Source organism: Ostrea edulis, chromosome 1 (genome assembly GCF_947568905.1).
Source record: "Ostrea edulis chromosome 1, xbOstEdul1.1, whole genome shotgun sequence".
Classification (NCBI taxonomy): domain Eukaryota; kingdom Metazoa; phylum Mollusca; class Bivalvia; order Ostreida; family Ostreidae; genus Ostrea; species Ostrea edulis.
In genome coordinates, this window is record NC_079164.1 from 101,786,293 (window position 1) to 101,803,434 (window position 17,142).

A 17,142-nucleotide genomic window follows, 5' to 3' on the forward strand; every position below is an offset into this window, starting at 1 on the left:
TCAATTTCATATCATTAACATTATTTAAAGAAGAATTACATTATTCTTGCATCAACGGATACTTTCGTTATTTCCAACCAATGAAAATTGTCCTTAATTACTGTAACAGAACATTGTTGTGTCATATTACCCACAATGCAATTCTTGCACATGCATCACAGGATTATCGAACATACATCACAAGATTATAGAATATGCATCACAAGATATAGGATATACATCACAAGATATTGAATATAATTCACAAGATATTGAACATACATCACAAAATATAGAATATACATCACAAGATATTGAACATACATCACAAGATATTGAACATACATCACAAGATTATCAAACATACATCACAAGATATTGAACATACATCACAAAATATAGAATATACATCACAAGATATTGAACATACATCACAAAATATAGAACATACATCACAAGATTATCAAACATACATCACAAGATATTGAACATACATCATACGATTATCGAATATAGCAACGTTTTACACGCCATACTCCCTGGAAGCTTGTACTGGCAATGCTTTACACAAATTTAATAATCCAAGTAAAACAAAAAATCGTTCAAAATGTCACACCAACAGAAACCTTTAAAACAGAAGAAAAAAGACACCGAGTTTGGTCATGATTTGTATCCCTGGATAAAATGAGAACTTTTTATGAAAAGTCAGCAATACTCCAAATTTCCTTTCGATCCAATAACTTCAAATTCCGAAAATACAATTGAAGACAAAAATATAGAGAATTTAAAATTGGTATTATAAAAACCTTGCATAATGTCAGACATTTTGGTCCAAAGACACTCGTCCCAGAAGTACATTTGGGCGCAATTTTTTTTCGTCGGAGACATTTCATCTCCATATCTTGTCTTCTATCACTCGCAAAAACTTTACAGTACATTGGCACTTCAGCCCAATGACAAATCTGCCCAATTTAAGGTAGATCTATACTCGGCCTTAAATGGACTCAATCATGAAAAAATTGCCTTTACAAGATCAATATATATTCCAGTAATAGATAGACGTTGAAAAATATATATGTTGACATGCTATTTTCATTGTTATTGCTTCTCAAAAGTAAGCACCCCATCAACATTAAGGAAAATGCACTCCTCCTTCTTTATTTTTCTTAATAATTATTATTTTCCCAAACAAATGGGCTGTAATAAGCAACATAGACTATATACCCTTTATTTTATGGTATGTAATCCTTTATTCTAATAAATTCGAATAAATATTTTCATAATGTACACTTTGTGAGCCCAAACATGTTAAAAGAAATACTGTGGGAAATACCATTTGACGTCAATATTGGTATTTTCCCTAATTTTTATGGACTAAACCTTGAATTAATTGGTTTTAATTTACAGATTATTATCTTAAAATAAGGATTTGAGTAAGAAAATCACATGTTGACGTATTATTTTAGAAGCTATCAGCTCTACAACAAGTACACCCGCCCCCTAAAATCTTGAAAAATTATACATTATCATATCATCGTAAGACATGTGAAGTTTGAGCATATTTACAACCTTGAATAATAATTTGAACTATGCTAAACTATAACTATTATAAGATACATGTGGTTTACAATTAAATTTTACATTTTGTCTGGAAAAATAATATCATAGAGAAGGCTTTGCACAATGTAAATGTAAAACGAAAATAACAAACTGAATTTTGATGATTTTGCTTATATGATTAATGCATACGTGATAAATACATGTTATATGTGTACTGCTAAGTTATCTGTGATAGATTCATGTTATATGTGTACTGCTAAGTTATCTGTGATAGATTCATGTTATATGTGTACTGCTAAGTTATCTGTGATAGATTCATGTGCTGTGATGTTATGTGTGTGCTATGATTTTCTGTGTATACTATGTTTAAATATACATTTCTATATACGATGAAGGCCGGGAAAATGACAAATTCATGACGGTCGGTGAAATAAAACAAATTATTTGCAGCTTTGTATTAAGTTTGTGTCAATATCTGTAACATTGTAGCAGCGAACACAACTACGATATCTGTGGTCACCGGAGCAGCGAAATGTTAAGTTTTCTTTTTTACACGAGCGTACCATGTAATTGTTGATAATTTGGAACCTATTCTAATCCGGATCCTCACAAAAGAAATATTATCATGATAATCGTGGAAATCTGAATTGGTCTGACCACCCCCTTTCCCATCTGTCTCCCCTACTTTCTGATGCCCCGTAATTCCGTATGTTGAACATCTGGATTTTAGTAAAACTTTTACATACATGAATAGTCAATGTACACTGAATGCCTCACGGACATGTTGTTTGTTCTCCAACCGATTTCTTTTCTAAAGTTATAATCATCTCTATCCCCTCCCCCCTTTTTAAATTAAAACCCACAAAATCTCAACTTAAGATTTGACTGATAAAAAGATAAGAACACCCAGGAAGGAATTGATATTGGATTTTCATATCTCGTATCGCCATGTAAAAATCAAATGGATATTGTTAAAATATCACATTTCGGAAAACGGAAGCGTGTTACCGCATTTACATTTGATGGTGACGTTGGCCAAATATAGGTCTACTTTAATGACATTTCTACTCGTAAGTGCTCAAGTGCTTTGGCCCATTGTATGGAGCGCCAAATTAACATAAACTAAAAAAAAAACACATGAAGATATCACGCGCATTAGAGCTCGGTATAAATAATTTGATGATCTCTTTAATTCAAAATATCTTTAATCATTTACAATGCTTTTGTATCAGGAATTAATGCGCGCATCAATTCTTTTAAAGAGAGCAACAATTCAATTAAAGAGATCATTAATTCAATTGCATGTGGATATGTTGCATTGAAGATATCTTTTAATTATAGCCTATATAGTTGCTCTCTCTAAAAGAATCATTGCTCTCTTCAAATGAATTAAAGATATCATTAATTCAATTGCAGAGAGTAATAACTGAATTTATTAATTAATTAATGCTCTCATCAAATGAATTAATGCGCAAGCTCACATTTAATTTGTTGTACCGTCCACTGTTTATACTTGTCCGCCATGATAGCTTTTTCTATAACCACTAATGCACGCGCGTCACCTAGCGAGTAATGCCGACGGCGGAAACTATTGATTTAATACGCGCATTATAACAATAATTATTATTCAGTGGCGTAGCTTCCATTGAGGCAACCGAGGCAGCTGCCTCGGTAAAAAAACAACACCTTTTACGTTGTTAAAATGTCGATAGCTTCTGGGGGGCTACGCCCCCCCAGACCCCCTGCCTCGGTAATATTCGAACCCAAGCTACGCCTATGTTATTGCTCTCTTCAATTGAATTGTAGCGCAGATCAATATCAATTGTTGATATTATTAATTCATTTGAAGTGATCAATTAAAGCGCGCATCAATTCAGCTGAAGAATTAATGCTATCATCAATTCATTAATGCGCACAATAATTCAGAATTGAAGATATCATTAATTATTTGAAGAGATCTTTAATTAAATTGTTGCGCGCACCAACTGAATTTAAGATATCTTCAAATAATTGATTATTTGAGTTTATGTTTGGCGCTCCATACCACTGGGTGTCTTATACATGTACATCGATAATATATATATCATTTCATTTTGTTACTCAACATATGATCACTTCTCGATATCTTTACACTATCCACTTGCACAGAAACAAAAACAATAATCTTATTGATCTCGTATGTACGAAAGTAGATCGTGTCATCCTGGATAGAACAAAAATTGAACTCATAACATTCCATCCCATGTTCCCTACCGCGTTTCAACAACACCCGTAAAGTTGCTACTTTCGTTTTCGACAAATCCGACCAAACAAAATACACAACTTTTATATTAATTTGTTTTTTATTTTTATAATTCTGCTTTAAAAAAATTAAAAGGGCAATATAATAATTTTTATTACCAAACAAAATAAAGAACGCAGTTCGATGTAGCACACCATCAACGTGAAAAAATAAACGTGATGTTTAATATTTCTTTTAACGCCGTTTTCACAATGACGTAAAACTCAACATGCCTGGTTTTGTCGTGGCGGCTCACACACACATATATATATTATATATATCTATATATATATGCTATATCACATTGACACTTCGGTCCAATGACATTTTGTGTTTTTAATTGAATTTTTGTGTATTCATAGATAAAAATGATATTGCCATGGAGAGTGGGGTTGCGATGCGCCACCTAGTGAAAGTAGTTTGATTGACAGCAATGTGACAGTTTTCTCATGCAAAACAGATTAAATTTTTAATAACCATGGCCCGCAAGGCTAGGGTGGGGTGACTTTTAAGGGTTGAAATTTGAAATATAAGGAGCCAATGTTTTTGGCAGATTGAAAGCAAAACTCCAGGATACATAATTTGAAGATCATAATTGTTTTAAAGTTTGAAATAAATACAGATAAATACATAAAATAGTTATCATTTAAAGAAAATGATTTGTACTAGTCACTTGGATTCATTTCAATTCTTTAAAAAAAGAATGAACAAAATAACCTTTACAATCCCTTTAAAAAATTCTTGTCAAAAACTGATTTGGGCAAACTAAAATCAAGCTTAATTAGTTTACTTGTTTATTGGATGGGGTACCTGTAAAGTGTGAAAAGAAATCTACCGAAACGAAACCCACCAGATTGTATAACAGAACTCTTTTAATTATAATATTTAAAAATGGTATCTCAGGCACAGGTACTTGTTTCATACATGGGTCCCTCCTCCTTCATAGTGGTATTATTAAGGGGGGGGGGGGGGGGGGGGGGCAATGTATGAAACAAGTGCCTGTGACCTTTGGGCATAAATAAATGTACATGTTTCAATATTTTTTGCTCCAAAGACAAATCTATGTATAAATGTGGATATTGTGTATTTGTATGTAGTATATCAAATGATGGATTCTGAGTATGTCTTCCTGTTCAGTCAAACTGAAAGCCTACATCAAAGGGGAGGTGAATTTTATTTATATGTGATAACTTTACAGGGGTCTGAGATACCATTTTTAATTATTATAATTAAAAGAGTTCAGTTATACAATCTGTTTTGTTTCGTTTCATTTCGCTGGGTTTCGTTTCGGTAGATTTCGTTTCGCACTTTACAGGTACCCTCATTGGATGAGTGGATAACGAAATTAAGGAGAATAACACACCTGAAAAAAATGGAAACTGGAAAATATGTAAAATATTACTTTAGAATTGAAAATTTTAAAAATTGCCTATCTAGTGAAAAAATACAAAAACAGTAAAACTTCACCTCAGAAAAAAAACCACCTCAGCAATTACCATTTTGTTCTCAATCTATATATAAATATCTAACCCTGTGGCAATTACAATGGTTTGTTAGTCCCCTTTAACGTTAAATCCTACTTTCCTTGGGGATCATCATTTTTACAAACAAAACTGACTTGGTTGCATTTAATTTTTAATCTTTCAATCAAAAATACATATCTACACATTAAATATAGATAGTAAATCTTGGTTTGTTTGGGATGAATGAAACAAACTTCTCATTTGAGATGTAGAGTTGATCATATTTTCTCCACTGACAAATACATCTCCCACTTTATATGGTTCACAGAAAACTTCACAGCATGCATCCGATCTTCTGTCAGATCAGAATAAATCGGATGCTTAAGTTTAAATAAGATTTTTACAGAAATTTTTATACAACAAATTTAATACATTGCATTTTAGCTTCATTTATATCTGGCTTTCCGCTTCCCTTTCAGTGCAAATAGACTGTCACCTGAAATAAAAAATGGAATCAATCACGTGAAATGAACTGCATATATAATTTACATGATATACTATTTATAGTTACATGGATTCTTGGCAAGGTATATGGACTCACATTCCCTATCAGAGTGGATTTCTCCGTTAGCCGAGGGAGAAAATATATTTTGACATGGAATGTGAATCCATACACCCTACCAAGAATCCATATAACGAATATGTCCTACTGCAGAGTGGTCAATGTAGAAATAGGATAATCAAGATGGGGAAAGGGGGGGGGGGGGGGGGGCTTTTTGGAAGAAGAAAAAAAACCTGGAAAGAATTTATCAGAATTTTTTTTTTATACATTTGTGAACTAATTTAACAAACAACTTTTAAACACAACAATTTTGTTGGGTTTTTTTTTTTTGGTTTTTTTTTTTTTGCAGAGTTATCAATAATATATAGGCCTTTTAACATGTTAGCCTAACCCAAATGGTGCTTCAGAAGCTGTGGCGTCACACGCAGTGAACTTCTTGATTGCCATTGTTTTGATTCATGAAGTTACACATCTATGTTTAAATTGTGCATCCTTGCAAGGATGGAACATTTGGTAGTTGCTGCTGGATAAAAAGGTCGTCCAAAATCTGAAAAAATATTATCGAGATTTTTGCCATCGAGGTGCAAATTTTGTACAAGCAGAATTGATGTGTGCAGAGTGAAAGTAAAGTTTGAGTTGATGGTGGCATGGTAACTGGCGTTTCAGTGGATGTTGGAAGTGCTGATGTGGATTGTCTTGCAAAAATAGTGTTAGAAATGGGGACCTCCACGGTTTCCTTTTTTACAGCTGGATAAGCATTGGTACACAGCTGAAGATGAGACAGATTTGTGACCGGTAACACATATTATCTGGTAAATACTGTTATTACATAACAATTATTTTTATCATTTCAAGTAAATAAATGTAATTTTTCAATGAAAGTTCTGAAAATGTTGAAACTAAGAGATGGATTTAAAATATGTATATATATATTTTTAAAAATAATGTTCATTTTACAAAGCAGTTAAGTATCTAGATCTACCAAAGCCATTTTGTATCACATCTATTCTTGACAGGGTAGATGGCCTCATATTCCCAGCTTGTCGTTAAATCAAATGCCTAGATTTTCCTCTGCAGTAGGACATGTTATATGTGTACTGCTAAGTTATCTGTGATAAATACATGTTATATGTGTACTGCTAAGTTATCTGTGATAAATACATGTTATATGTGTACTGCTAAGTTATCTGTGATAAATACATGTTATATGTGTACTGCTAAGTTATATGTGATAGATTCATGTGCTATGATGTTATGTGTGTGCTATGATTTTCTGTGTATACTATGTTTAAATATACATTTCTATATGCACTATGTTGTAGGTATATTACTATGTTGTAGGTATATTACTATATTGTAGGTATATTACTATGCTGTAGGTATATTCCTATGTTATAGGTATATTACTATGTTATAGTTATATTACTATGCTGTAGGTATATTACTATGTTGAAGGTATATTACTATGTTGTCGGTATATTACTATGTTGTAGGTATATTCCTCTGTTGTAGGTATATTCCTATGTTATAGGTATATTACTATGTTATAGTTATATTACTATGCTGTAGGTATATTACTATGTTGAAGGTATATTACTATGTTGTAGGTATATTACTCTGTTGTAGGTATATTACTATGCTGTAGGTATATTACTATGTTGTCGGTATATTACTATGTTGTCGGTATATTACTATGCTGTAGGTATATTACTATGCTGTAGATATATTACTATGTTGAAGGTATATTACTATGCTGTAGGTATATTACTATGCTGTAGGTATATTACTATGTTGAAGGTATATTACTATGTTGTCGGTATATTACTATGTTGTAGGTATATTACTATGCTGTAGGTATATTACTATGTTGTAGTTATATTACTATGTTGAAGGTATATTACTATGCTGTAGGTATATTACTATGTTGAAGGTATATTACTATGCTGTAGGTATATTACTATGTTGTAGGTATATTACTATGTTGTAGGTATATTACTATGCTGTAGGTATATTACTATGTTGTAGGTATATTACTATGTTGTAGGTATATTACTCTGTTGTAGGTATATTACTCTGTTGTAGGTATATTACTATGCTGTAGGTATATTACTATGCTGTAGGTATATTCCTATGTTATAGGTATATTACTATGTTGAAGGTATATTACTATGTTGTCGGTATATTACTATGCTGTAGGTATATTACTATGTTGAAGGTATATTACTATGTTGTCGGTATATTACTATGCTGTAGGTATATTACTATGCTGTAGGTATATTACTATGTTGTAGGTATATTACTATGTTGAAGGTATATTACTATGCTGTAGGTATATTACTATGCTGTAGGTATATTACTATGCTGTAGGTATATTACTATGTTGTAGGTATATTACTATGTTGTCGGTATATTACTATGTTGTAGGTATATTACTATGCTGTAGGTATATTACTATGCTGTAGGTATATTACTATGCTGTAGGTATATTACTCTGTTGTAGGTATATTACTATGCTGTAGGTATATTACTATGTTGTAGGTATATTACTATGCTGTAGGTATATTACTATGCTGTAGGTATATTACTATGCTGTAGGTATATTACTCTGTTGTAGGTATATTACTATGCTGTAGGTATATTACTCTGTTGTAGGTATATTACTCTGTTGTAGGTATATTACTATGTTGTAGGTATATTACTATGCTGTAGGTATATTACTCTGTTGTAGGTATATTACTATGTTGTAGGTATATTACTCTGTTGTAGGTATATTACTCTGTTGTAGGTATATTACTCTGTTGTAGGTATATTACTATGTTGTAGGTATATTACTCTGTTGTAGGTATATTACTCTGTTGTAGGTATATTACTATGTTGTAGGTATATTACTATGCTGTAGGTATATTACTCTGTTGTAGGTATATTACTATGTTGTAGGTATATTACTACATTGTAGGTATATTAATATAAATTATAGGTATTTTACTGTGTTATAATGCATAACATTATGTTATACGTGCATTAAATGTTCAGTTATCTACATACGAATACTGTTATTTTTACATGTAATAAAAAATTAATATTACAAAGGTACACATTCAGGTGAAAATAGTACACAAATATATCTAAAAAGCCTTTCATCATCCAAACATGATTTGTGGCCTTGACCTTCATCTTTTCCACATAAACGCTTTAGAAGTTGTCCCAGACTTCATACATGTATTTACAAATTGAACTATGATGAACGAGATCCTTTTCTGAATCATGTCTACTCACTCGTCATTCGAGGAATTTTCCCGCCATACAATTTCTGTTGTTTGAACTGTAGGGCTTGTTCTACAGAGGTTAGCACCTTTTTCTTGGTCTCTTTTACTTTTTCTACAGAAACGCCTCCCAACCTGCAAATTATGAACTAAATGTATGTCACATCGACAAAATTCAGCTTACAAATTATGACTTCTTTTCTTCCTTGCAATATCCAAATGGTTAACTAGTCATGCTACTGATGACCGTAGATCTTTTTCTGATCTAGCCGAGAATAACATGAAAAGACTTTCATTATTTCAAGGCTAAAATAGGTTGTGCCTGATGCCCAATCCAACTCACTTATTTGTGAGTAAATTATTGTTTAAATTGATTATTTCAGAGGACAGAGATTGAGTATGACTTTCTAAGAATTAATATAATGTGTAGATAGTGTGAATTCTACTCACCTTTCCTCTAATGGAATGAAATCATCATTAACGTCCTGATCTTCTTCCGTGTCGGCAAAACTTTCTTCATCTACAGAGTAAAATTTCTATTCATAATAACTTTACAGAATTTTAATCTGTAGCATTTCAGATATTAAGTTGTTTATTACTATTTATAGCTAAGAAGACCAGATGCATTACACTGAATGTTACAGATCACAGTCATTTACACGGTTCAGATTTTATAGTAAACAGATATTTGTGTTGTTATCGCAATTCACCTTTGAATTAGAACGCTTTACCCGATATAGTATAGCGTTGTGTGACGACACCATTGAATGAGACGATTGAACAGTTTGAATGACATGCTTGATGTAATACAACAAGAGTTTTCATTGGCCGATTACAGCCCGCCAACTTTCTCGAGCGGATTCAGGTGATCAGATAAGATGGACGGACTAGAAAATTACTTGCTGGAGAACTGTAGCTCTCTGAAAAAATATTGTGACGGAAAAGAGAGCTACAAATCCACCCCTATAAAAACCCTCGATTTACGGAGCACAAAAAGCTGCGCACAGTTGAGGCCTGATATCGTTGTATTCTTGTGTTGCTGTCTCATAAATTCAATATAAAAAAATCTTAACATATTTTCCTACTATACTTGTGTCCAAACATACCTTCAAATATTTATTAAAGCCCCATACGACCCAAATAGTATAGTAGGAAAATATGTTAGGAATTTTTTTTATATTTATATTAAATTTATGAGACAAAAACACAAGAATACAACTTTTTCTCTCTCTCCCTTTGAAGTTTGTTTCCATCTGGCTGTCATGTTTTCAAATGCCGACTACTCCCGTATAAGCAATCTGATTAAAACCAGATACTGAGATCCGCTCACTTAGATCGCTACACTAGGATCTGACGTAACCCCATACAGGGTCACGTCCGCATGACCATTTGCCTGGAATATTCATGAGAACTATCAGCCAGTCAGATTCACTGATTGCACCATACAGACAATGATGGCTATTTAGGCAGTTCCTGGCAATTCGTAAACAAATTGCTATAATCTCTCTCCCACGAAGTTTATTCCACAATGTAAAATTGTATATTCTCAAATAACGAATTTTAAACTTTTGCAATAATGCCTAATCTATTCCGTTCATACAAGCAACAAAACGTACGATATGAAATATGCCCAAATTAAATTAATTGTGAATAGGGATGGGTACAATTTGAATAGTTTTCAAGATGGTCTACTTATTTATGCGAGGAATATAATGCCAGTCAACGTAAACAGTGCATTGTGACGTCACATCTAGCTGCAATATGTTTTCTTTCAAACCAAACAATCACAGCCATTTTCCTTGAATTGTGAACTCCATCGGGATTTTTTAGCATTTGAATGAAAGAAAACCTGCAGAGAATAACAGACGTTGCTTAAATCGCATGTTTTGACAGGTGTGCAGTCGTCTGTCAAACGCACAGCCATTTTATTGCATCTCTAACGTAAATAATGACGCAAAGGTTCATGGGAGAAAAATTATCGTTGGTATAAATCGACAGGGTCAATTTGATTGGCTTAACGAAAGGTCATGCGGACGTGACCCTATATGGGGTTACGTCAGATCTTAGTGTATCGATCTAAGTGAGCGGATCTCGGGATTGGTCTTAATCAGATTGCCCGTATATAAAGGGAATTTGAGCGGACTTACACATATGGACCAATGAGAGTTTCCGTTGCATTTTGCAATTGTATTACAACAGATTCAATTGTGTCGTCACACAACGCAATACTATTTCGACCAAAGTGTTCTAATTCGAAGGTGAATTGCGATAATGGTGTCAAAGTTACTATGAACTGACCATAGATAATTTTATGAAAACAATGGACAAAAATTATTGTTTTCACTGAATTATATAGTGAAAAAAGGAGTAAAACTTGATAAATTTACAGCACTATCATGTATATATTATATCTATGTAAGATGAAACTGGTCTCGTGAAAATTCTACTTCACAGAAATACAGACAAACCTTGATCAGAGAGGGCATTAAAACCTCTAACAAAATTCAAAAGAGCCATTTATCAATTTCACAGAATGAACACTTCAATTCTAGAATACCCTCGGAGTCTCTGGCTGGCTGACTGTCATTGGTGTGGACTGCTTTTCGCTTTAAGTTGTTTGAGTTTGGAATAACGTCCGGCAGATCGTCAAAAAAATCCGCTGATAACTTCTTCTTTGCAAGGGCTTCTAATTTCTTTTGCTGTTTCAAGAAAATTGACAAAATTTTTAGGATGTGCTGACCAAAGATTCAAAATTTACAATGCAGCTTGCAATTTAACTTTTATATCGAAGCTCAGGGGACCTACACTCTCAATACAATGGAAAATAGGTACATGTATATATGTGATAAAAATATCACATACATTCAAATTGTTTTACAAATCCAGTTATAGAATGAGTATATCCATGGTTGAACACAGACAGATGAGATATAATATACATAATAATTGATTTTAAATTAATAGGTGTTTTGAAATGAGGAATCATTTTATCTTGATTCAATCTCAAAACCAGTGGAGTAATCTATTATCATCTCTGGAACTGATAAATGACAGCAGCAATTTGTAAAAAGTAGTATTTCTTGTACTGCTTTCAAGATATTTCTATTTTTACCTTTTGTAACTTGTTCTGTTCATTAATCTGCCTCCTCTTTTCTTTCATTTTCTCTTTGTTTCGTCCAATTTGCTGCAGGGCTGTTTTCATCTGGTGTAGCGCTGTCTCACGTCCAGAGGAGAAGGACATCGCTTCAGGAACATCATCATCTTCCACCAGCCCTGCCTCTTCTTCTTCCTCACTGTGTTCATCTTGTGTCACTCTTCTTGTGTTCAATACAATGTCTTCTGTGTAAAAAAGTAACACATATAGTTTTAAGAATAAGACGAAAGAGAAGTCCAGTTGTCCAGCTCATGACGTTTCCTCAGACCAGGGAAGGAGCCCCTTTATGCGTCTATTGAGCGAAAATGACATTATGTCATAAATTATGTAGTGCCATGTTGCAATCCATGCAAGAATTTTTAATTACAAAATAGAGGTAGGTTAATATACTGATATTTCTCATTAAAATACGCTTTATGATATACAGGCATTGTAACACTGATATGAAAATATACAAAAACTACCCACTAAAAATTGGAAAATGAAAGTATGCACATAGCAAGACAAATTATGATTGGTGGATTAAATGTTGATGATCCTTGTACTTTGTTGTTGTCAGCACGTGATGGAGAATGCACCATGTACATATATAAATCATGGACAAAAAGGGAACATTGTCAATTTCAAAACGAATGTGACTTGATTTTATATTATATAACATCAATCTAATTAAAATCAGACCTTCTCTAACCGTTACACTGGAGGGTTAGAGAAGGTCTGATTTTAATTAGATTGATATAACATTTGATTGATTGTCAAAAAGACAAATATTCATTTTGTTATAATTCATCATAATGCCAAGATACGTACGTTCACAGTATTAATTATCGAGATTCATATCGATGGTCCAACCCTTATTACAAAAGTGAATGTGCAGATATCAAGTTTCGCATATTGTTCTCTGCTAAATAGGGACAACTAAGTTTCCTCAGAGGACAACTTTGTCAACGAAAACCTCTCAAAGGTAATACCACTGACAATTGCCAATGATAATTTCACTCAACATCTTTTAACATAAAAATTTCTCATCAAAATAGTCTCATCACATACTTGTATGGCCCTTCCAATTTTAAAATTGCCCCAGCATTTTGCATGATGAGTGTGAGTGTGTGTTTGCTCATAATGCAAATGTTACCTGACCTTCCCTGGCAGTACTTCAGTTCAATATAAACAGTATGCTGGTAGTGTCAAGACAATGCACTGTTCATGTCGGCTGGCGTTATATTGAATTCCCCATGTTAAATGAATAGGAGGATCATACAGTTGTCCTCATTCATTCCTCCTTTCACATTTGGATGTTACTGGATGTAATTAATCCAGAATTTATAATGTTGTATGTGATTGGTTTTCAATATATAGAGGGAGCACGGAATAAAATGGCGGAACCCATGAATAGTGTTTTTTTTCGCGGTCTGAAATAATCAGTAAGAACCTTCTTCATTGCAGCGTACGTAGTTTCAGTTTCCCCTTTTTGGGCCTCATAAATGTCAAAAGTTTGTTCACCCATGTAGTGCAATAGCAAAGCTCATTTCCGATCATCTATGCTTTTAATTAAAGCTTCGTCGGGTTCCTCGCCGTCAGGAACTATAGGGTTTACTAATTTTAGTGCCACAAATAGATTCTCTAAACGTCCTACCCACCTGTCCCATCGAGGGCCTACTGTTGACTTATCCACGTCTGCATCAAATGCTGGAAAAACTGGTATAGCGAGTTGATCCATCAGAAATCCGGGGTTCTTTTATTACCGTTCTCGTCGCCAAATTGTACTGTCTTTGTAGATTATTAGCTGTATACTCGCTAATCAATCAAAACACACTATTCATGGGTTCCCTTTTTTTCTCTTCTTTTTTTTATGTAAAAACACACAAATGGAGATATATACGTTCAGAAATTGTAAACAGAAAGAGGGACAGACACAGGATGAGTACCTTACGGACTTACGGAAACTAGCTAAACATTGTGAATTTACGAATCTAAACAGAGAAATTCTGTCTCAGTTAATTCAACACTGCAGGTCAAATCAACTCAGGAGACGTGCTCTGAGAGAACCTGACAAAGGATTAGAGGACATTATTCAATTAGGTCGTGCTATGGAATTATCTGATTCCCAGGCCCAAGCTATGGAGCGCCATGTGGATCAAGCCGTTAACAAGGTGGGTGTTTGTGGTCCCAAACAGTTCAGTTGCAGTGCGCGAGGAGAAAAACGTTATCACTCGTCGAAGAAACTCAACAAACAATGTTGGAAATGTGGTGGTGTGTTTCCACATAAAGAAAATAAACCATGTTCAGTTCGAGACAAAAAATGTCATAAGTGCCAGAAAATGGGACATTTCCAATCTGTGTGCAGGAAGACAATGTTAAAAAGAAGGAGAAAGTTCAGGTCATGACACAGCACAAAGATTCAACTGAAAGTGATAGTGATGATTACTGTTATGGAATCAAAATAGTGAAATCTGGCATAAACCGTGTGAAAGGTCCGTATGCTACTGTGTCTCTGAATAAACACAAACTGAAGTTGTTAGTGGACAGTGGTTCATCTGTCAACATTTTAGATGAAGATGATTATGTGAAAGTGGGAAGACCTCAGCTACTGAAGAAGAAAGGAAGTTGTGAACTAGTGCCCTATGGAGGTGGCAAAATACCACTTTTAAGAACTTGTGACTTGATGTTAGAAACGGAGAAGCGTTATGACATGGTTACATTTTATGTAGTGAAAGGTGCAAACGGCTCTCTATTAGTATATCCCACAGCTGATTGTCTTGAGATAATCAAAGTAGTGAACAGTATTGATGGCACTAAGAAAAAGGTGGAAGATGACTTTCCGAATTTGTTTCAAGGCATTGGTAAACTGAGGAATCATCAAGTGAAGATTCACATTGATACGACAGTCAAGGCAGTGGCTCAGAAAAGAAGGAAGACCCCATTTCACTTGAGGGACAAAGTTGAGAAGGAGATAAATGAGCTCCTTAAATTGGACATAATAGAGAAAATAGAAGGAGAACCTACACCATGGGTACCACCAATTGTGACCCCGCCAAAGAAGGATGGAAAAGAAATTCGTCTTTGTATCGACATGCGACAACCCAATAAAGCCATAAAGCGCGAGAGACATACTATGCCTACCATAGAAGAACTGATACTAGACTTGAATGGATCCAAAGTATTCAGTAAACTTGATTTGCCTAGTGGTTATCATCAGCTAGAACTCCATCCTGACTCAAGGCATATTACTACCTTTAGTACGCACTTAGGTATCTTTTGCTACAAACGATTGAATTTTGGAATGTCGTCGGCATTGGAAATATTTCATGAAACCATACGTCAAGTGATCCAAGATATTCAGGGAGTGCGAAATATTTCAGACGACATAGCGGTATTTGGAGAAAACCAGGAGCAACAAGACATAGCTCTACGTAAAGTGTTGAAGCAGCTGAGTGAAAAAGGTCTGACTTTAAATTATAAACAAGATGTGTTTGTGAAACACAAATGCCCCCGGTAATGGCCAATTCCGAAGATGGCCAAGGTCACAAGGGCAAATATCTTGGTACCAGTAGAAAGATCTTGTCAAAAGAAATGATCATGTACAATATAAAAGCTCTAATATTTACCATTTAGAAGTTATGACCAATGTAAAAAGAAAATTAAAAGTAGGTCAAATGTCAAGGTCAAAAGGTTCAATACCCACGGAAAGGTATTGTCACAAGGAATACTCATGTGAAATATCAAAGCTCTATCACTTATTGTTCAAAATTTATTAGCAAGGTTAAAGTTTTCAAAAAGTAGGTCAAACTCCAAGGTCAAGGTCACACGGTAAAAAATGTTGGTACCCACGGAAAGGTCTTGTCACAAGGAATACTCATGTGAAATATCAAAGCTCTATCACATTGTTCAAAAGTTATCCGCAAGGTTAAAGTTTCAGACAGAATGACAGACAGGACAAAAACAATATGCCCCCCCCAATCTTCGATCTCGGAGGCATGAAAATGTGTATTCCGTACAAATCAAATTTCATTCTTTGGAGTGATTTTTGGAACTAGTGGAATTTCACCAGACCCAGAGAAGGTTAAAGCAGTACGTGATTTCAATAGCCCAGAAAGTGTGAAGGACCTTAGAAGCTTTTTAGGGCTGACAAATTACTGAACAAACATTGTGAGGACGCATTCAGGACTCTACAGGAAAAGTTGTGTGACGAAACTGTAATTTCATATTATGATCCCTGCAAAGCAGTGACAGTGCAGGTGGATGCTAGCCCTGTTGGAATAGGTGCAATACTGATCCAGGATGATAATAAGGTTGTGAGTTACGCAAGCCGTACATTAACACCAGTAGAGTCAAGATATAGTCAAACCGAACGAGAAGCATTGGGAGTTGTTTGGGCATGCGAACATTTTGACCTATACTTGCAAGGTTTACCACATTTTACAATCATAACTGACCACAAACCTTTGGAGACAATTTGGAACAAACCTCAACCACCTTTGCGAATTGAAAGATGGGGACTATGTCTTCAGCCGTATAACTTTACGATAAAGTATCGTCCCGGAAGCGAGAATATTGCAGATTATATTTCCCGGCACCCAGTCAGCGGAAATCAGAAAACACAAGAAGAAGATTTAGCAGAGAGATATGTCAACTTTATTACGAGAGCATCACTACCACAAGCTATTGACTTGGATACAGTACGGGAAGCAACTCAGAAATTCAGTACCCTACAAAGAGCAATCCACTATACAAGATTTGGAACGTGGTACATGATGAAGACTGATGATAGGGAAGATATTGATTTGAGTGAATTGACATCATTCAAAGCTGTTCGTGATGAGCTCACAGTACATTCGAATAATATTCTGCTTCGGAATCATCGTATTGTATTACCCAAA

The 17,142-nt window shown here is 34.3% G+C and overlaps 1 protein-coding gene across 1 annotated transcript in view; it reads right to left on the reverse strand.

Annotated features, from left to right (window-relative positions):
* The window catches only part of LOC125664807 (uncharacterized), a 59,323-nt gene that overhangs the window by 39,302 nt on the left and 2,879 nt on the right, over nt 1–17,142 (reverse strand). Inside the window, exons 2-6 of the mRNA XM_056145329.1 lie at nt 12,221–12,447; nt 11,666–11,807; nt 9,559–9,628; nt 9,122–9,243; nt 5,745–5,779 (exon numbers count right to left, since the gene is read on the reverse strand). Coding sequence (XP_056001304.1) covers nt 5,745–5,779; nt 9,122–9,243; nt 9,559–9,628; nt 11,666–11,807; nt 12,221–12,447 — 596 coding nt within the window. The remainder of the gene's footprint in view (nt 1–5,744; nt 5,780–9,121; nt 9,244–9,558; nt 9,629–11,665; nt 11,808–12,220; nt 12,448–17,142) is intronic.